At 41.0% G+C, this 21,065-nt stretch overlaps 1 protein-coding gene across 7 annotated transcripts in view; it reads right to left on the bottom strand.

The window, feature by feature from the left end:
• Nucleotides 1-21,065, bottom strand: part of LOC125462240 (acyl-coenzyme A synthetase ACSM3, mitochondrial-like) — a 654,353-nt gene that overhangs the window by 19,877 nt on the left and 613,411 nt on the right. For 6 of the 7 annotated variants that reach the window (XM_059654111.1, XM_048552031.2, XM_048552034.2 and 3 more), the window contains 5 exons: nucleotides 16,292-16,588; nucleotides 15,560-15,770; nucleotides 10,774-10,981; nucleotides 6,221-6,364; nucleotides 394-550 (listed from right to left, as the gene is read on the bottom strand). In XM_059654111.1, coding sequence (XP_059510094.1) covers nucleotides 394-550; nucleotides 6,221-6,364; nucleotides 10,774-10,981; nucleotides 15,560-15,770; nucleotides 16,292-16,546 — 975 coding nt within the window. In that variant the 5' untranslated portion in view covers nucleotides 16,547-16,588. Of the gene's footprint in view, nucleotides 1-393; nucleotides 551-6,220; nucleotides 6,365-10,773; nucleotides 10,982-15,559; nucleotides 15,771-16,291; nucleotides 16,589-16,683; nucleotides 16,762-21,065 lie in introns of those variants that run through there. The other variant, XM_048552035.2, reaches the window with a different exon arrangement.

The following is a 21,065-nucleotide window of genomic DNA, read 5'->3' on the forward strand; positions in this document are numbered from 1 at the left end:
CAGGAAATTATGGTCACAAAGACGAACATTCACATTAAAGAACAGAATAAACAGAGCCAATGACCACGTTCTTTAACTTCAAAACTTCATAATTGATCATAAATTCAGGGCAAATGAAAAACAAAAGTACCTGTAATTTGTAGGTGGACATCTAGATTTTCAAAGCATGCTTTTCCTCTGGCTATAAACATGCAGCAGAATGACTGAAATTAAAAAAAAATGTACGTCCAAAGCACAAGTCTGCAATTAAGTGCTGCGCTTTGATCAGGAATACCATATATTGGCATGGAAGAAAAAGAAGTGCTTTGATCACGGGATTGATCAATTACAATTGGTTGCAGCAGCATACATACAATATATTTTAAAATTGAAAGCTAATGGCTGTTTGCTTACTTCCAAAGTAATTTTCGCATCAAACCGTTGCATCTGAAGGGCAAAAACACAAGCTCCTTGAATCCAAGGCGAAAAGAAGCTGCTCCATGCAGACTTGGCCCAGCCAGTGTCTGAGGTATTCCACATCACATCTGAAGGAGTGAGATCCAACCAGTACCTGGTAAAGAATTTTATCATAATCAGTTTGCTATCCTGCTGAATTATGACCAAATATATTTTTGGAAACCCAGCTAATGCTGAAATTTGTTTGGTTTGGGACAAAATGAAATTTTTACAATAATAAAACTTTGTTCAACTGAAATACATGGAGATTCTGTCCAGAAGACAGTGTGCATCATACAACGACAACTTCCTGGAAAATTCTGGATTCAGTTCTTGATCAGGAAAATAAACAGAAATTTTTGGAAATACTCAGTAAATCTAGAAATGTTGGTGGAGAAAGAGTTAACGTTTAAGATTATGACATTAAAATTGTAAGAAAGCATTATGCGGGTGAAACCAAGAAGGTGATAAGAACAGTAGGGAATATCTGTGCTACGGCAGAAGACTGAAGACATTAAATGCAAAAGTAGAGCAGAGCCGAAGAATAATACTGGATCCAGAGAAGAACTAATAGATGGTCCCCTGGACGAGGCATGTGGCAGAGCAAATGAACAGCCTGCATCCAAAAGCGAAAAGCAAGATGAGTAGATTAAATTGGAATAGAAAAAAACCGCCAAACAGAAAATATTATTTGAAACTGATATCCTTAAAAAGACATCAAACGTTGTGAAGTGCCCAATTGAGCAAGGTTCTGTTCTTTGATCTTTATTTGCAGAATTGTTACAGTGCATAAGGAGGCCATTCAGCCCAGCTGAGCTTTTGATTCAGCACCAATCTACAAGCTTTCTCAGGAATCCATATTCTTTAAATAGAAACAATTAATCTAACTGATGCCCTCTTGAACGTCACTATTGAACCTGCCTCCACCACACGTCCAGACACTGCATTTCAGACTCTAATTACTTGCTGTGCAATTTTTTTCTCATCTTACTTTTATTTCTTTCGCAGAAAACTTTAAAACCATGGCCAGAGATAATGGGAACTGCAGATGCTGGAGAATCCAAGATAACAAAGTGTGAAGCTGGATACACACAGCAGGCCAAGCAGCATCTCAGGAGCACAAAAGCTGACTTTTCGGGCCTAGACCCTTCATCAGAGAGGGGGATGGGGAGAGGGTTCTGAAATAAATAGGGAGAGAGGGGGAGGCGGATTGAAGATGGATAGAGGAGAAGATAGGTGGAGAGGAGAGTATAGGTGGGGAGGGGAGGACAAGAGAGTGTCAGTGGGAGAGAGATTCCCTGAGGTTGGTCTGGAGGGAGGAGGGTAACTTCTGGGAGAGGACAAGAGAGTGTCAGTGGGAGAGAGATTCCCTGAGGTTGGTCTGGAGGGTAACTTCTGGGAGAGAGACCTTATCCCCTCCCCACCTCCCCACCTATACTCTCCTCTCCACCTATCTTCTCCTCTATCCATCTTCGGTCCGCCTCCCCCTCTCTCCCTATTTATTTCAGAACCGTCTCCCCATCCCACTCTCTGAAGAAGGGTCTAGGCCCAAAACGTCAGCCTTTGTGCTCCTGAGATGCTGCTTGGCCTGCTGTGTTCATCCAGCTTCCCACTTTGTTATCTTTTAACCGTGGCCTCTGGTTCTCAATCCTTTTACATGCGGGAACAGACCCTCCTTGACCCCTCAAAATTTTGAAAATTTTTATCAAATTTCCTTTTAGCTACCTTTCCAAGGAGGACAACTATAACTACTCCAATCTTTCCTCACAACTGGAAGTAGTGCCAACCACACCAGCAAACCGAGGAATATCAACAAAACGCAGAACAGAACACCAACACTTCACTGGAGGCTCACTGACGATGCTACCTAGTTGGGTGACGAAACGTCTGCAACCAACACTTTGGCTCGGTGAGCAAGTCTACAACCTCATCTACACCCCAAGCTACAAATCTTCTCAAAAACTTTAATCACGGAGACACCTGTGATCCTGAGTGGATTCAAAGCATGAGGGATGAAACTTGAGTTGGAATCCATGTGGGGAAAATCTGAGCTGGAGGCAGTCACTGAATAATGTGATATGATTCTGGAAACAAGTTTTAGCAAATATCTGATCAAACAACAGGACTGACAGTGAGATTAATATCGGTGTACAAGAATAAGGATCGGAACGGAAATGCCATTTGAGAGAGGAACAGAACTTCTTCAAGGCGGGCATGTCGAGAAGAGATATGGCAATGAGTTAAATACTAAATAAGAACAAAAAGAACTGCAGATACTGTAAATTAGAAAGAAAAACAGAAGTTGCTGGAAAAGCTCAGCAGGTCTGGCAGCATCTGTGAAGAAAAATCAGAGTTAACATTTTGGATCCATTGACTGGTCTCAGGGCTGTACACTCCGTCCTGGAGCAAAGGCCTGATCTGTCCCTACGCAACACCGCCCTCCTCTGCTTGGCTGAGCTTGACCTCACCCTGAACAACTTCTCTTTTAATTCCTCTCACTTTCTTCAGGTCAGAGGGGTGGCCATGGGTATGTACAGTGGCCCCAGTTATGCCTGTCTCTTTGTGGGTTAAGTGGAACATTCCTTGTTCCAGTCCTATTTCAGGCCCCACCCACAAATCCTTCGCTGATATACTGATGATATCTTCGATGCTATTTCCTTCTCTCGTACGGAATTGGAAAAATTAATCAATTTTGCTACCAATTTCCAACTTGCCCTCACTTTCATCTGATTGATCTCTGACTCCTCCTTTCCCTTCCTCAACATCACTGTTTCCAATTCTGGGGAAAAACTGGCCACTATTATCCACTATAAACCCACCGACTCCCACAGCTACCTGGAGTATACATCCTCGCACTCTGCTTCACGTAAAGAATCCATTCCATTCTCCCTGATCCTCTATCTCTGTCACATAAGTTTGGATGTGGCGAGCTTTGACAAGGGAGCTTCCAAAATGTCCACCTTCTTCCTCAACGGAGGATTCCTGAGCACCACTGTTTACCAGGCTCTCCACTGGGGCCAACCCATCTCCCGCATGTCCATCCTGATTCCCTCACTTCCTTCCCACAACAGCGACAGGGTTTCCCTTGTCCTTACCTAACATTCCACCAATGTCCATATCCAGAAGAACATCAGTCGCCATTTCTGCCAACTCCAGTGAGCTGCCACTACCACACAGATATCGCCTTCTCTCCCTTATCCACCTTCTGCATGGACCGTTCGCTCCTGGACAGCCAAGTCCACTCTGCCTTTACTCCCAACAACCCCCCACAGCTCCTTACCCTCCAACATCTGCCCATTTACCTCTTCCCACCTCCGTATTTAAGTGTGCAACATATCTTACAAGTGAAGCAGCACTTTCCCTGCACATTGCATAATATAGTCTACTGCATTTGATGCTCACAATGTGGTCTCCCCTACATTGGGGAGACAAATGCACTAGATGATTGCTTCGCAGAAGGTCCACGTTCTGCCCACAAATAAGACCCTGAGCTTCCAGTTGCGTGCCACTATAACACATCACCCTGTTCCCTGGTCAACATCTCTCTCTCAGGCTTGCTGCAGTGTTCTGGCAGAAGAACACCTCATTTTCCACTTGGGGATCTGCAGCCCTCTGGATTTAATACTGAGTTCAATAATTTTAGGGCCTGAACTCTCCCATGTCCTATCCACCAACAGCACACACCAGGCCTTGTTATCGCATAGTCTGCCATTACACATCATTGTTGGTCACTAACAGCCTCCATTAACAGCAGTTCACTCTCCTAGCCACATCATTATTCATTCCTTTATCTGACCAACTGTTCTCTCTCTGGACTCTATCCCCATGTATTTTTTAGTCCTTCACCCCTCTCATACCCGATCATCTGCATATAAACTGACATTTTTCTAGCTACCATCAGTTCTGAGGAAGGGTCACTGGATCTAAAATGTTAACTCTGATTTCTCTTCTTAGACACTGCCAAACATGCTGAGCTTTTGTCACAAGTTTGGTTTTTGTACTAATGCCAAATTTGCAGATGATAATAAAAAAAAGATGGAAAGGAAAATTGTGGGGGGGGATATAAAGGGATACAGAGAGATAGGTTAAGTATGTGGCATAAAGTTGGCAAATGGAGTGCAACATGGGAAAATGTGAATTTATTCACTTTGAAAAGGAGAACAAAATGTTATTAAAATGGAGAAAAGCTGAAACATAAAGAGACTTGAGGGTATTTGTGCTTGAAACTCAAAGTCAGCGGACAGGTGCAGCAGGTGATTAGGAAGGCTAATGTCATGCTGACCCTTATTTCAAGAGGGTTGGAGTACAAAGTAAGGAAGGCTTGCTGCAACTGTACAAAGTGCTGGTGAGACTACATTTGGAGTACTGTGAGCTGTTTAAGTTAGCTTATTGAAAGAAAGATATTGTTTCATTGGAGACAGTTCAGAGAAGGTTCACCAGGGTGATCACTGGTATGGAGAGAGTGTCTTATGAGTAAAAGCTAAACAGGTTGGGCCTCTATTCACAGGAGCTGAGAAAAATGAGAAGTGATCTCATTGAAGTATATAGGATTCCTCAGGGGCCACATAGGGTTAATGTTAAAAGGATGTATCCCCTCATGGGAGAATTGAGAACCAGAGGGAATAGTCTCAGAATAAAGGGGCACCAATTAAGACTGAGATGAGGAGGAATTTCTTTTCGTAGAGGGTTGAATGTTTTCGGAACTCCTTGCCACAGAGAGCTATGGGGGCAGAGTTCTTGTGTATACTTAGGCCATGATAGATAGATTCTTATCAGTAGGGAATCAAGGATCATGGGGAAAAGGCAGGAAAGTGAACGTGGGGAATGTTGATTCAGCCATGATTCTACTGAATGGCAGAGCAGGCTTGCGGCCGAACGGCCTAATCCTGTTCCTACTTCTTGTAGTCTGGGCACCCATGAGCCTCATAGATAAAATCAGATGCAAAGTATTAATTTAATATTTCAACTTTGCCTCTATGTGTAAATCCCTTTTCTGATCCTTAGTGATCAGAGAGTGGTGAATCAATGGAATTCATTGCCATGGGAGGCTGTGGAGGTAAGTCCATTGAATACAGTAAAGACGGAGTTAGGTAGGTCTTGATTATTAAGGGAATCCGAGGTTATGGGGAAAAGGTGGGCGAATGTGGTTGAGAAACTTATCAGCCATGATTGAATGGCAGAGCAGACCCAATGGGCCAAATGATCTAATTTCTGCTCCTATGTCTTATGGTCTTACTGCTCTTTTCACCATCCTTTAACTAGTGATCTGATTACACAAGTAATTTGGGAGTTCCCTTTGTGTTAACTGCGAGTCTTTTTTCATAATCTCTCTTTGCTTTTCTTGTACGCTTTTTCATCTCCCTTTGAACCGTCTTTACTCAGCTGAGTTCTCAATTGTATTGCTTTCCTAATACCTGTCATTGGCAGACTTAGTTTTACAAAATAATAAAAAAACTCCTTACTTGTTCATTGTCAGCTACTGGTAAGGCCACTGCCAATACTGGAAGACCTTGGGAGCACAGGCTTCCATTGTTCTGTTCAAAGGCAAACTTCTCCAACTGCTCCTTAAACAGGAGGCTCTACTAACATATGCATGAGGCCAAACATCATAATAAACATATGGAGTAAAGTCATTATTTGTTGCAGCAAAAAAAATAAGTGATTATTTTAGGACTCAGTTCAAAAAGAACAATACAGTGGCCTTTGTTATTAACAGAACAGCACCCAAGTTCCAAAACAATACTAAATGATCAGATACATATAACTTGTACGTGTTAGTTCTGACCTTCCATTTACTGTAAGGCCCATTCCATAACTGCAGTGGGTATGAAGGGCCATTTTTGGAGCTCCTGTAGTTCCGCTGGTAAAGAAAATGGCCAGTGGGTCCAAACTCTTGGTATTTACACATTTGTGGTATTCTGATGCATTTCTTGGGAAGTAGAATTAAAGACCTTAGATTAATTTTAATGATTTTTAAAAGATTTAAAAAACAAATTACTTATTTGTTTAAAAGAGCATACTTGCACACAGTTACATTTACAAAGATATTCAAATAAAAAGTGATTTAATGATTAGATGCTGTCTTGCCCAATACTATGAATAACAATTGGTTAACTTACTAGCTAATACATACCTCATTCCCATTGTGCTGGAACCTTCTTGATTCTAAAATTGAGGAAGAAGTAATACACAAGATGAAGGAAAGAATTCAAAATTTTAAGAAGGAGAGCTATAACTGTTTTTATACAGGATATGCAGTGGAGATCAAGTCTTGTGCTTGACCACTCCATTTTGGTTTATGCCTAACTTGAACCTCCTCCCATGTTATAAAATTTAAAACAATATAAGTTTCCATGTCATTATTCTTGCTGTATCAACAGAAGGGGAAAATAAAGCTTTTGTTTTTAAACAAAGTAATTAGTTAGGTTATGGAATACATTGCCTGGAAATATGGTGAACAGAAATACAATAGAAGCACTCGAGGCTGGTCACTTAAAACAGAAACAATGTGCAGGATTACAGGTAAAAGACAGGGGACTTGCACCAAGTTTAAAAAAACTCATTAAGAAGGTGCAGGCATAATAGGTTAAATAGCCTTCTTCTGCGCCAAAACAATTCTGTGATTCTGTGTTTACTTGTCTAACTTCCATTTAAGTCCATCAAAACATTCATTTCGCCACTACCTGTAGTAGCAAGTGCTGTATTCACACTACCCTGTCAATAAATAAGTAAATTCTGGATTGTGTTGGATTTTTTTGCTTGCTGCCTTATATTGATGGTGTCAGTTAGTTTCTGTTGAGGAAATGAACATACATTCCCTTATATTGACTCTTTAAGAGATCTTACAGCATTTTAAAAGGAGTTCTATTAGGTTACCAGAAATTTTTCTTTTTCAAAGAGAAAAGACACTTGGCTGTGTCATTCTTTCCTAATATGTATATATCACATTTCTGGAAATCATCCTTGTAAACCCCATTTTCGTTGCTTTCTAAATCATTTTCATAATGTGCAATCCAACCTGTGTGCAGCACCCAATGTACAATCTAGGCAAGGTTCAATAGAGGGTTAGCAATAGCATTTCAACTTTTCTGTGTTTCCAGAAATAAAATCTTCTTTACAGCCTGTTGGCCAATTTATCATTACTATAATTGTACTCTAAAATCCCCTTGTTTCTTTACCACGATTCCCTTAAACTCTGATCAAAATGTACCATTTTGCATTTCTGTTAAACTTAAGCTGCCAATTTGTTTATTCTGAATGTTTATTAATATGCTTGTGTAATTTCTAGCAATGGTCCACAGTATCAATCCACACTCCCAAGTTGGTGCCATTTTCAAACTCCAGACTGTGTTGTTTGATACAAAAGTCCAAATTGTTAAGGTAAATTGCGAACATGATCGCGGCACTGACCCATGTGGAACACCATTTTGTCACCTTCTGCCACTGTGAATAAATAACTTATACTCGAAGCAAAGTCAGAGTAATAGTTTTACCTCGGGATCCATTTTGTGTCTTACCCCAGAAGAATTCTCAGACCTTGTCAATCTGGAATGGGGCACCTTAAGGAAGTACTCCACATTCTCTAATCTATAAATTAGTCTGCTACAAGGCACCTAATTGAAAGGCTTTTGAAAATCCAGATAAATTACATGTACTACATCTCCCACGCCCTCAAAAACTGAATAAAGTTGGGCATGCAAGATTTTCCTTTTAAAGATTCACGTTTATGTTTGTTTTTCACTTCTAGGTGTTCTATTCTCTCCTTCAGTTTGGATTCCATTATTTTTCCAACTGCTAATGTTAATTTGACTGGGCACAGTAGGCTATGGACCAAGTGCAGGTAAATGGGTTAGTACAGATTGATGTTTGTAGGTCAGAGTAGACATGGTCGGCCAAATAGTCTATTTCTATTTTGTATGACTCTCTCTCTCTAACTTGCTACCAAAAGAAAGATCATTAATTGTAATACTTAAATAAGGCAGCATGCCCCAGATTTTGGTAGCCATTTGGATTGAATGTTGAGTGTTTATGAAGCACAAATACTTTCACTTCACTGACCATGCCAAGCTATCTTGCCTCAAACAGCCCCTCCTTGGGATCTCCAGACTGTCTCTTCGCTATGTTGATGTTGAACAGCAGTGATCCTGGAATCCTACTGCTCCAGTAATTTTGACCCAGGATTTCCTCCCCACGCAATCTGGAACCCTTCTCCTTGCAATATCTGCCTCCTTCATTCTGTAGGCCTTCCCAATTGAGGGACTTGACAGAAAATGGATTAAACAAAACTAAATGAAGTCCTGAATCCCAGACATTAGCCCATGTTTGTAAACTGCTGAAGGCTTCCTTATCAACTCCTTGTAAATATGAGTCTGAGTCTAACTATAAATGCTGTTCTGTAATTTTACCTCAATATGACATTATTTACTCATTTATACTTCCTCTCACAATAAGAAGTGTCTACAGAATTCATCTGTAAAGATGGTGAAACACTCATGAAAGGCACTGAATATCCAGAACAATTCACAAACAAGAACACTCAAGGCATGCCATCTCACTGGAAATAGGCTGTGCAAGTCAACTTCCACTATAGCAAGATACTTAAATTAATATTAATGCCAGAATCTGAGAACACACTGCAGATTTACATTTGTACACAACCTCACTGCAAAGATTTTTTTTCTTGTATGAATTTATTGGATTTCCTCATGTTGCAGCGTCTAATATTTAATTTAATAAAAAGAAAATGCTGGTGAATGAGTGGTGATTGGAAGACTACGAGAATGATATGTGCAACAGCATAACTAGGATTCAAGGGTGTTGTAAAAAAGCAGATAGAAACATTGAACATTATTAGAAATAGGCCAAAAGAAGTCTGCTGCATCTAAAAAATGAATGGAGATTGCTGTTTACATCATCTGATGTATTTTAAGGAGTACAGAAGTGTACAAGTGTAATCTGATGATACAATATACAGTGTCGCAAAGGTTGTTTGAGATTCTCCTGAAATTGACACAAATATTTTTACGGCAAGTTTGCCTCTTCAGATTTAGCTTTACAAGCAGTCCCCAAGCTGTATTTGAGTACAAATTGTACGCAAGTTGGAACAAAATGCAGGACAATAATGTAGCCACTTTTAAGAATGAGGAAATGTTCACATGTTGGATCTTTCAATAAATATTAATACACCTCCTTATGGGATCTTGTTTGCAAGTCTGAGAATTCGAAAGTCAGGTGCTCATAATTCTGGGACCACTCATACTATGTGAGGAAGGTTGTGTACTATGGACCTGGTGACTTTTCCTCCTTTACTTTATGTGTTTGTATTACTTAACAAACCCCCATTTAAAATGATATTAAAATTTTGTTTGTACCAATCACATGCAATAAGCACTAACATTGACATTTGTACTAATGTCTAAGTTACTGATTACAGCATCTTTAAAGTGCTCCACTTAATTTCAGGCTGAAATAGCCGTGCTTATCATGTGTAAATCGCGCAAGTGAAGTACATGAAAGTCTGATACTTTTTTTAGAAGTTATATTTGTATTGGCTTTAAATAGTTCATTCATGTCTCTTTCAGCTTCTGCCAAAGGACAAATCAGATAGCGATCTTGGTTAGAAATTCTTCCAGCTTCCTTACAGTGTACTGCCTCAGGGATTTCTATTTATATTTCTATAAACTGAATAAGCAAAGAATGGGATGGGTTCCACATGTACCGCATATTCAATTATACAGATAAATCCTGGGAATGCTACAAGTAAATACAGGAAAGAAGTGAGGTGTTTTTGGGAGATAAGTTAGCACAGTGTTGGTAGTTTTGAGCCACTGCTACTGCCAACACAATTAGAATAGACTGAATGTGCACAATAGAGATGAAAAGGTATTCATTAAAACAGCAGTGTTCTTGAACCCTCTCTAGTTCCAAAACAGCTTGCGTTTATACCGTGCTTTTCAAAGGGTGATTGAAAACCCGGCATCTAGAGTTCTATCCTTTAACATTTCACTCGGATTTTATAATCATTTGAATAGCAAAATTACTGTAACATTATCGAAAAAATTCACAGTATAAATGTTCAAATGAAAATAATATGGGATTTATTTATTATATGGGACCAAACAATGATAACGTTCAAAGCGCCTTGAAGTGAAAAGTATCTCATAATTCCAATTCAATCTAGCTAAAATGACTAAATATGAAATGGTCTCAATACCTTAATGAAAACGTATCTACACGTATATAACCAACTATCTACACACATGTTTGAAGCATGTTTATTTTGAGGTCATGAAACACATTTTGTTTTAAAATAACTACATGTAAATAGTTATTACTAACTGGAAAAGATCTTGGAAGTTCATCCATCCCTCTCTTTGTGTATGTGATATTGTCACCTTTGCTTTGAGGGAAGGGCACTTGGACGCCACTGAATCTACAGCAACTGCCATGTTGTCATCTGTAATGATGCATCTTGCTTCAGAGGCTTGAAGCCTGTGTAAAATATCTCTGTCTGTTAACTGGGTTGTGCCAGGGATCAGTACAGTACCTAAACAGAGCACAAACAAAAAAATTAACACCTAAATATTTTAAAAAAACTTTGTTTTAGAATTAATTCGAATTTATCAATTCGGATTTGAATTGTTTTAAAGAAACAAACTTGATTTGTATTACCAATAAGACCAAATAAAGTGCTGGAAACCTATCATATAAATTGAAGGTGCTGGAAATACTCAGCAGCAAAAGTAGCATCTGTCAGAGTGGAAGAATTAAGGGTTTAGCTCTGTGCCCTTCCAAAAGGGCTGGAAAAATTACAGATATAACAGGTTCAAGCACACTGACGCACAGTTAAGGAGGAAAGGGGAGAGGAAAAAGGGAAGGAAGTTCTATATTAAAGGTAGAATGAAAGATTGGTTCAACAAATCATCACCTGAAGTCTGAAAATAAAAAGGGGACAGAGGTTATCAATATCTGAATTCAGCATCCAGAACATTGCAAAGTGCTGAATCAAAATAAAAACTTTGTGTTTCTTGAGGACCCAATAAACTTTGTTGGAACAGTGCAAGAGGCCAAGGTCAGAGAGGTCAGAGTGGAGGTAGTACAGCGAAATGGAACAATGTATGGTTCAGACCAAACCCCCTACAAACATATCAAGGAGATGGCCTAGGCCGTAACTTTTATCTAATTTAAAGGCAAGCATAAGGTGCTGTGTTGATTACGCTTCGCAGCTTAAGAACAGACTTTATCCTACCCCGACAGTTAAAATGCAAATTTTAATTACATTTGGAAAACTTAACAGAGTAATGGGTAATTTGACTACTAAACAATAACTATTCCAATATAGTAGCATCCCATAAGCACATCTTGGTAAAGGCGAACTCAGTAAAATAGATTGTCTGACATGCAGTGTTTCTCCAGTCCAGGAGGATGAACACCATGAGAAAATTCTGGCAGACAGGGAGAACTCAAGCATTTTGCCGTAGAGGGGAGAGATGTATGGCAGCTTCAAAACCCCAACAACTACTGAAAACTAAACTAAAACGCTGGTTCTGTGGTAGCTTGACTCCCCCATTCATGCTATTTCTATTGTTCCAATTTTAAAAAAAAAGCCAAGGCCTCACAAGCTGCTTATTTTATTGGACTGGAACAGACTAGTTTGCATCTCTGTTCCAACCTTACTTCATTTAATAAAAAGGACAAAATACACCTCTTAAAACCATAGGATCATCATAATAACAAGCAGCAAGAAGCTTGGGATTACACTCCCAAATTGAACAAAAATGTTCAGAAAATATTTATCAATTTCTACACAGTCTTCTAGTATACAGGATACAATATTGTGAGAAGCAAATTAAAGATGCTAAATTGAAAGTTGTACATTTAAATCACACCTTCATCTACAAATGTTCAGGGCCCTGCATATTGAGAAGGGGGAGATAAAAAAGTGTTTCATCTCCTACACATTGTAGGGGTGCCTAAAGGGACAGGGCAGACTAAGATATTGCCAAAAAAGGGGAGTGCAGGGAAAGATGAGTTTCACAGTGAGAGTGCACCAGAGGGAGCAGTAACTTTACCACACCTGATCAATGCAACCAAACACATTTTTCCTCCCCATTTAGTGATCCTTCTGTAATAATGGGAATACCAAATGCAGACTGAGTGACTGTTGTGCTAAACATCTACTTGTAGCTTCCAAGCATAAACATCAAGCTCCAAAATGCAGTATTGAAGTGCTGAGTTGTTATACTGGTGCTTTGCCAATGCCAACATTTGCGTTCACTGCCTATGGAGTGTGCCCTAAGGTGTCAGGGAATGCTGGCTGGAAAAGATACTGACGAGTTGCAGCTGCCAGGCACCTGCTTGAACTTTTATGTCAGAAATTGTTGTTGCCTTGTTTTCCTCCGATGGCTGGGAAAGTAACAAACTATGATATAGGAGGTGAGATTCTGTAATAATGACAAAATAATGCATGCAAATAGGCCTTTCACTGCCCACTTGTGGGGTTCTTGTTTTACATTTAGAATAAGATTCAGTTTTCCAAGGTTCTTGGTCAAGAATCACATTTTTCCATTCTTGCCACATTTTACAGACTGACTTGCCATTGGCCATGTGGTTCAAACGCTGGGGAGACTCTGCCCGCTGCCTCACTTCTATACTGACCACGTTTTTCTAGCCTTAACACTATGGCAATGAAGCACAATGAAATCTTAAGAATCATATTTTGCAATTAGGCAAATTAATAGTTACAGTTCGGAAGCGTGTAACCTAAAATTTATAAAAGCATACAAAACTCAGTGTGGAGTTCAACAATTTCTGATTATAACCACTGCTCCCATGTTTCAGGCAGGTATTTGTAATAGTTTTTCTGTTCAATAAATGTCACCTGCCTTCCACCAAAACTTAGACTTTCACTTTTGTTCTTCCCTACAATGCCCTATCCCTGCCTATATTTGTTTAAAAACTGTTATATATGTAATGTTTTCCAGTCCTGATGAAGGTCACAGGCTTTAAAAGTTAATTCTGTCTTTTGTCTACACTGATGCTGTGTGTCTTGCTGAACATTTCAGTACCTTCTGTTTATGTCTTCTTATTCAATATGGCACAGTGGCTCAGTGGTTAGCATTGCTGCCTCACAGTGCCAGAGACCTGGGTCTGACTGCACTCTTGGGTGACGGTCTGTGTTGAGTTTGTACATTCTCCCTATGTCTGTGTGGGTTTCCTCCAAGTTATTTGGCTTCCACGGTATTACAGGTAATGTACTGGCATGGATAGAGGATTGGTTGACCAGAAGAAAGCAAAGAGTAGGGGTAAATGGATGTTTTTCTAGTTGGTGGTCAATGGCTAGCAGTGTGCCTCAGGGATCAGTGTTGGGACATCAGTTGTTTACAATTTACAGAGATGATTTGGAGTTGGGGACTAAGTGTGGTGTGTCAAAATTTGCAGATGACACTAAGATGAGTGGTAGAGCAAAGTGTGCAGAAGACACTGAAAGTCTGCAGAGGGATGTAGATAGTCAAAGTCATAGGGTAAAGGTCTGGCAGATGGAGTACAATGTTGATAAGTGTGAGATCATCCATTTTGGTAGGAATAACAGCAAAATGGATTATGTTTTAAATGGTAAAAAATTGCAGCACGCTTCTGTGCAGAGGGTCTTGGGTGTCCTTGTGCATGAATCGCTGAAGGTGGGATTGCAGATGCAGCAGGTAATTAAAAAGGCAAATGGAATTTTGTCTGCCATTGCTCGAGGGATGGAGTTTAAGAACAGGGAGGCTATGCTGCAGCTGTATAGGGTCCTGGTGAGGCCACACCTGGAGTACTGTGTGCAGTTTTGGTCTCCTTACTTGAGAAGAGATATACTAGCATTGGAGGGGGTGCAGAGGAAATTCACTCGGTTGACTCCAGAGTTGAGAGGGTTGGATTACGAGGAGAGGCTGAGTAGACTGGGCTTATACTCATTGGAATTCAGAAGAATGAGGGGAGATCTTATGGAAACATATGAGATTATGAAGGAAATATATCAAGTGGAGATAGGGAGGCTGTTTCCGCTAGCAGGTGAAACTCGGACTAGAGGGCATAGCTTCAAAATAAAGGGAAGCAGATGTAGGACTGAGGTCAGGAGGAACTTCTTCACCCAACAGGTTGTGACGCTCTGGAATTCCCTGCCCAGTGAAGTGGTTGAAGCTACCTCACTGAATGTTTTTAAGGCAAGGCTAGATAAATTTTTGAAAGGTAAAGGAATTAAGGGTTATGGTGAGCGAGTGGGTAAGTGAAGCTGAGTCTCAAAGATCAGCCATGATCTTATTAAATGGCGGGGCAGGCTTGAGGGGCCAGATGGCCTACTCCTGCTCCTAGTTCTTATGTTCTCCCACAAGTCCAAAGATGAGCAATTTAGATGGATTGGCCATGCTAAATTTCCCATAGTGTCCAGGGATGTGCAGGTTAGGGGGATTAACCATGTGAAATGCAGAGTACAGGAACAGGATAGGCGATTAGGTCTGGATGGGATGCTCTTTGGAGGGTCAGTGTGAACTCGATGGGCTGAATGGCCTGCTTCAAGACTGTAGGCATTCTGGTCTAGAGGTCTGCGGTACACTTACTACTGTTGCTGCAGCTCACAAAATCAATAGCCTGAAGCTAGATGATACATAGTATGAAGCATCTCGTAGTGGACAGCTCCTGGCCTCCAACAATAGCTCCCAACCTAGCATGGCGGCCTCCCAGTGTGGCAGGGCAACTCCCCGGCATGGTTTCCTCTCGGCTGGCCAGTCTAGAGTGATCTCTCAGCCTCATGATCCTCAAGGTGAAACCTGGCGTGGTCTGGAATCAGGGCATGGTGTGCATTGATGGCTAGGTGCCAGTGTTGGACGGTTGGAAGACTGCTGTTCTGGACTTTTGTTTCTGCAATGGTGGATATTTTAGTTCTCTATTTTCTAAGACATTCTAACTAAAGAAACTGCACCTTGGTACCTTTGTACCTAAGATGGTGCTGCAAGTAGTGACATATAACCCTTTCACTGTATTCACTGAATTCGTGACAATAAAGCTAATTCAATTCAAAGCAATTCAATTCAGATGTCTTTGGCTGAAAACACATCTCAAAAAGACATGTTGACCACAACACCTTTACCTGTTCTGATGCATGCTATGTTTATAAGCCACCATTCTGGAACCCTGGGCAGGATAACAATAACTCGATCCTTTAATTGTAGACCACAAGCATCTGACAGGACATTGGCCACCCTCTTAGAGTAGATGTCAAGATCTTGGAAACTCCATTTCACTTCTTGCCCATGTTCACTCAACCACCACAAAGCAGGATTTGAACCCCTATTTCCGACCTGTTAAAATATCAGTGGAATTACCAAACGTGAGAAAACAAGTGTCTGATGGTACCATACCTTAAAGAAAACACTGCATTTGGATAAGGCTTAGTGGAAAAAAATTCAGCAGATTTTTTTTAGAAAATTTAACCCACATATTATTATTGCCACAGTTTAGTTTTTCACAGCACAAGATCTAATCAGTGAAACACCGTCCTTGAAATTATCCATTTCTAACAATTTTGTATATTTTGAAATCAAATTTAAATGAATATTTGTGTAGTTTTTGAATTATGTCAAATACATTTCCTCTGCTCGTTCTGAACATGACACATTAACGCAGTAATCATTTTATAGTGGCTGTAACTGGCAAGTCTTAGCTTTCAGTTGTCAGAACTTACTAAAATAGAGAATGCACTAACTAAACCAACTATTCAATTATTCCAAACATTTGATAAACCCATAAAACATTCTGATTTCACAGAAATTTTCATAAAATATAAATTATAGCTAAATTATACAAGAGGATTAAAAAGTACCTTTTCCATTTCACTCCACTTATCAAGGATATCACTTGCAAAATTGAAGTATTCTGGCACTTGTGGTTTGTACTGCTGTTTAATAGATTCATAGTCTGTGAAATTCTGAGGCTTAGAAGTCTTATTATCTGAGGATGATCTGAATTGTGTCTTCACAATCCAGAAAAGTCTTGGACTGTAACTTGCCAAATACAATGAATTGACATTTATTATTCGCAGCTTTTCCATACCAAATCGAATTATTAGGGCATTCATTTTACATCACGTTGAGTAGAGCAGCCAATACACCCGGTAAAACTAGAAAGAAAGAACAATGACAAATGTTTTGTATAAACTTGAGATTGCGGAACACATAACCACAAAATCAAAATGAATCAAATATTTTACAGCACCTTGCGGCGTACTTGTTAATTCATGTTGAATATCCAACTAGTATTGACCTTTGTCACTAGGTTCAAACGTTTCTTTTGCAACCAAGTGATGACATACGGGTACTGATGGGACAAGGAATGAATACTAGAAGATTTTCAGGGCAAATCCTGGTACATTAGTTATCATCATCATAGTTGAGCAGTCCTTGACTTGTTGGCCATTTATCTCCGCTGCAGGTTCACTTTTTCCACCCATGGCCTAGTTGCGTTGCTGTTGCCTGTCACTTGTACCCCGCTGCTAGGTTGTTCTTTTTCGCTATTTCCCAGTTGTGTTTCTGCTGCTTCTTTACCTCGCCAGTCCGACACAAGTAAATAACAAGGGATCAACTGACATTGCTAAAAGCTCAAGCTAAATTGACCACAATATTCCCCTACCCACACCAAAATGCAGTTGGCGTGAACTATCAGATGCAGGGCGGGGTGGGGGAGAGTACCCCTTTTCAAAGGAAACGTGAAAAAGAGGGGGTTTGGAGATACGTCGCATGCAGGCTGTGCCCTGCATTGATCAGTCCACCGAATGCCCCTTTCACACAACACACATAACCAGGCGTTCCAAGATAATAAAATGTGAGGCTGGATGAACACAGCAGGCCCAGCAGCATCTCAGGAGCACAAAAGCTGACGTTTCGGGCCTAGACCCTTCATCAGAGAGGGGGATGGGGTGAGGGTTCTGGAATAAATAGGGAGAGGGGGGGAGGCGGACCGAAGATGGAGTGAAAAGAAGATAGGTGGAGAGGAGAGTATAGGTGGGGAGGTAGGGAGGGGATAGGTCAGTCCAGCGAAGACAGACAGGTCAAGGAGGTGGGATGAGGTTAGTAGGTAGGAGATGGAGGTGCGGCTTGGGGTGGGAGGAAGGGATGGGTGAGAGGAAGAACAGGTTAGGGAGGCAGAGACAGGTTGGACTGGTTTTGGGATGCAGTGGGTGGTGGGGAAGAGCTGGGCTGGTTATGTGGTGCAGTGGGGGGAGGGGACGAACTGGGCTGGTTTCGGGATGCAGTGGGGGAAGGGGAGATTTTGAAGCTGGTGAAGTCCACATTCATACCATTAGGCTGCAGGGTTCCCAAGCGGAATATGAGTTGCTGTTCCTGCAACCTTCGGGTGGCATCATTGTGGCACTGCAGGAGGCCCATGATGGACATGTCATCTAAAGAATGGGAGGGGGAGTGGAAATGGTTTGCGACTGGGAGGTGCAGTTGTTTATTGTGAACCGAGCGGAGGTGCCCCTCTCAATGGTTATTGGAGTGGTAAAGTTACCGTTCCCTTCCACCACTGTTGTGTTGCCAGTGTATAGGTCTTTAATGAGACTTACAAAGGCTTTCGGTAGTTGCATTCTTTGCAGAGATTTGATTAATAATTTGTGCCCAACCGAGTTGAACGCTTTCGCTAGATCAACAAAGACAACTGCGAGGTCCTTACGATTGTGTTTTGCTCCCTTGATGATATTTTCGAGGATAACAATGTTCTCATTGCATCAGGGAGTGGCTGCTAAAAAACCCTTTTTGCCTGGGGCTTATTTCGACTGTTTCACTCAGGCGTTTTGCCATTATTTTCGTGAACAGCTGGAGCAGCATTGGACCGATGGTTATTGGTCGCCAGTTATCAATGTTTTTCAAGCGTTCCTTATTCTTGCACTTAGGAATCAGGACCGTTCGACTCTTTTTTAGTGAATCGGGGATCGTGCTTGATTTTAGCCATAGGGAGAAGAGGCGGGGTAGACGAGTTTCCTCCTCCTCATGGAGTGCTCTTATGTCCTGCAGTTTCAGGCCGCCTGGCCCAGCGGCACTGTTCTCGTCTATCCCCTTGATGGCAGCTTTGACCTCCTCTACCTCTATGGGTTTCATCAAGGACCCGTCATCGACTTTGCCTGAGTATGGGGCATACTTATTCCTGGCGTTCCAGCCCGCTCTATTCCATCCCTGGGCTCCCTGAGACACCGTCACACCTTGAATCTTCGAAACTTACTTTTGTGTACTCCGTTCTCTCCGGCAATTCTGGCGCTCCTGGAAGTGACAGCACAGCTGGCTAATCAGACTGGCCAGCGACTTCTGAAGGAGGAACTTTGTAGCAAGTGAACGGTGGTGATCCCGCAAATTACCGAATTCAACAAGCCACTAACATGCTGTAGTGGTATCCCTGCCCGTGGACACCGGAGGACTGAGTTCATGTCCCACCCGGCCCACAGATGTGTAAGAACATTTCTAAGCTGGGTTTGGTAATCCTTCCGACTTTACAACCCTTTTGTGGTGCAGTGGTAATGCCCCTACACCTGAACCGAGAAAACAACGTGTAGTGCAGGATGTATACAGGAGGCCCAGCAGCATCAAGAGGCGCAGGAAGGCTGAGGTTTCGGGCCTAGACCCTTCTTCAGAAGTGGATGAAGGAGAGTCTAGGCCCGAAACGTCAGCCTTCCTGCTCCTCTGATGCTGCTTCGTCGGCTGTATATATCCATCTCTACACCTTGTTATCTCAGATTCTCCAGCATCTGCAGTTCCTACTATCTCTGGTCCAGGTTGAAGTTGCACCTGCTCCAAAAATGGGGCAGGCAGAGCACAACACTGTTGCCTGTTTTCACAATGTAGGGATTCTATTTTTAAAAATAATCTCTGAACAAGCTGATTAGAAAAATGTGTTTATATTTAAAAAATGGCCGAGCTGGTCAAGGCTCTAAAGGCGCAGTGCTAGTGTCCTTATCTCTGAATCAGGCAGATTGATTAGAAAATATCTAGGTCCGGTCTGCTGAGTTTGTCGAAAAGCAACAATCCAAGACTACAAGGAAGGACATTGTTGCACTAAAGAAAAGGGTCAGAGATGAAATGGGGCAAAACCTTGCAATGAAAATGAAGATGAAGGTATGCTCCTTCCCTCATCTTTGGTCGTCTATATTGCCCTTAACAAGATTTGCATATAAATTAAATTGATTGGAAAACAGATGGCTAAGAAGAAAACATATCATTAGTAATTTGGTTAAAAAAAACTGCAGAAACTGAGGTTTGAAACAAAAACAGAAATTGCTGGAGAAACTCAGCAGGTGTGTGCAGCATCTGTAGAGAGAAAGCAGGCTTTACTGTTCTGAATCCAATGATTCTACATCAGACGGTTAACTGCTAGGAGAAAGTGGTATTTATGCTGAAGCTGAAGTTCGGGAAGGGAAGAGGTGAGCAGAAAGGTGGAGATGGAACCCAGAGACGGAGATATGAATGGAATAAGCAAACAAATGAGATTATGGAATGCAAGCAAGGACAGAAGAAAAACTGAGTAAGAGATATCAAGATCTAAGAGTAGGAGAAAATGGGACAGTTGTACTGAGTGCAAACCATATAACGTAATAATCGACCAAGGAGTATATGAGAATGACTGACTGCTAAAACCAACCCATGTCATAGAAGTACTGGGTGTGAGATGGGTAAAAAACATGGAAGGACTGAACTCGATGTTAAGTCCTAGAGGTTGCAGGGTTCCTAAATGAAAAATGAGATGTTGTTCTTTGAGCTTGCACTGAGGCTCACTGGAGTACTGCAGGAGGCCTGTGACAGAAATGTTGATCAAGGAGCAGAGTGGTGTGTTAAGGTTACAGCCTATCCTCCCTTATTTTTCTCTCAGTGTTGGTTTTAACTGTGACTAATCAATCACAATATATGTTGTGAATAAGTTGTGGATAATTAACAAACAAAAACAGAAATTGCTGAGTTTCCAGCAATTTGTTTTTCAGATCAGTAGCCACCAGCAGTTTAGTTTCTTTTTATAGATCTAATACGACCTAAGCTTGTAACTTTATCTACATTTTCTTGAACTTGGAATTATACACATAAAAGAACACTTAGCTGATAAATAGCTTTGAGAAAAGGCCCTAAAGGTTACAGCTTTATTAGACTGGATTTGAATATGCAGAAATGTAGGGTTGAAGTTAAAATTAGTTCGGCCATGATGATATGATTGGCAGAGCAGGTTTAAAGGAAGACTAACCTATTCTTTTTTTGTATGTTTCAAACATACTCAATCTTCGGGGGTTCACATGCAGCAACTCAGTTTGTTTTTCTGTGCAAAGTGAAGACATAAGGTGTAGGAGCAGACATTTACACAGAGCTGCAAAGCCCTTGAAGAAAAAAAATCAAATGATTCTTTTCCATGGCCCATCCCCATTGAGCAGTACATACTACTGCTAAAACTTTGGTGACAATAGAAGTAGTTCACCCAGATGGAACAAAGAAAAATAGAATATGTTGCATCTACAGCATTTGCTACTTTAGTCACTGTAACACTATTATCCAAACAATCAAATTTAGATAAATCCTACCATCTTCAAGATAGAACTTTTAAGATTCTATTCACTCAGCTTTTGTAAA

Source organism: Stegostoma tigrinum, chromosome 23 (genome assembly GCF_030684315.1).
Source record: "Stegostoma tigrinum isolate sSteTig4 chromosome 23, sSteTig4.hap1, whole genome shotgun sequence".
Taxonomy (NCBI): Eukaryota; Metazoa; Chordata; class Chondrichthyes; order Orectolobiformes; family Stegostomatidae; genus Stegostoma; species Stegostoma tigrinum.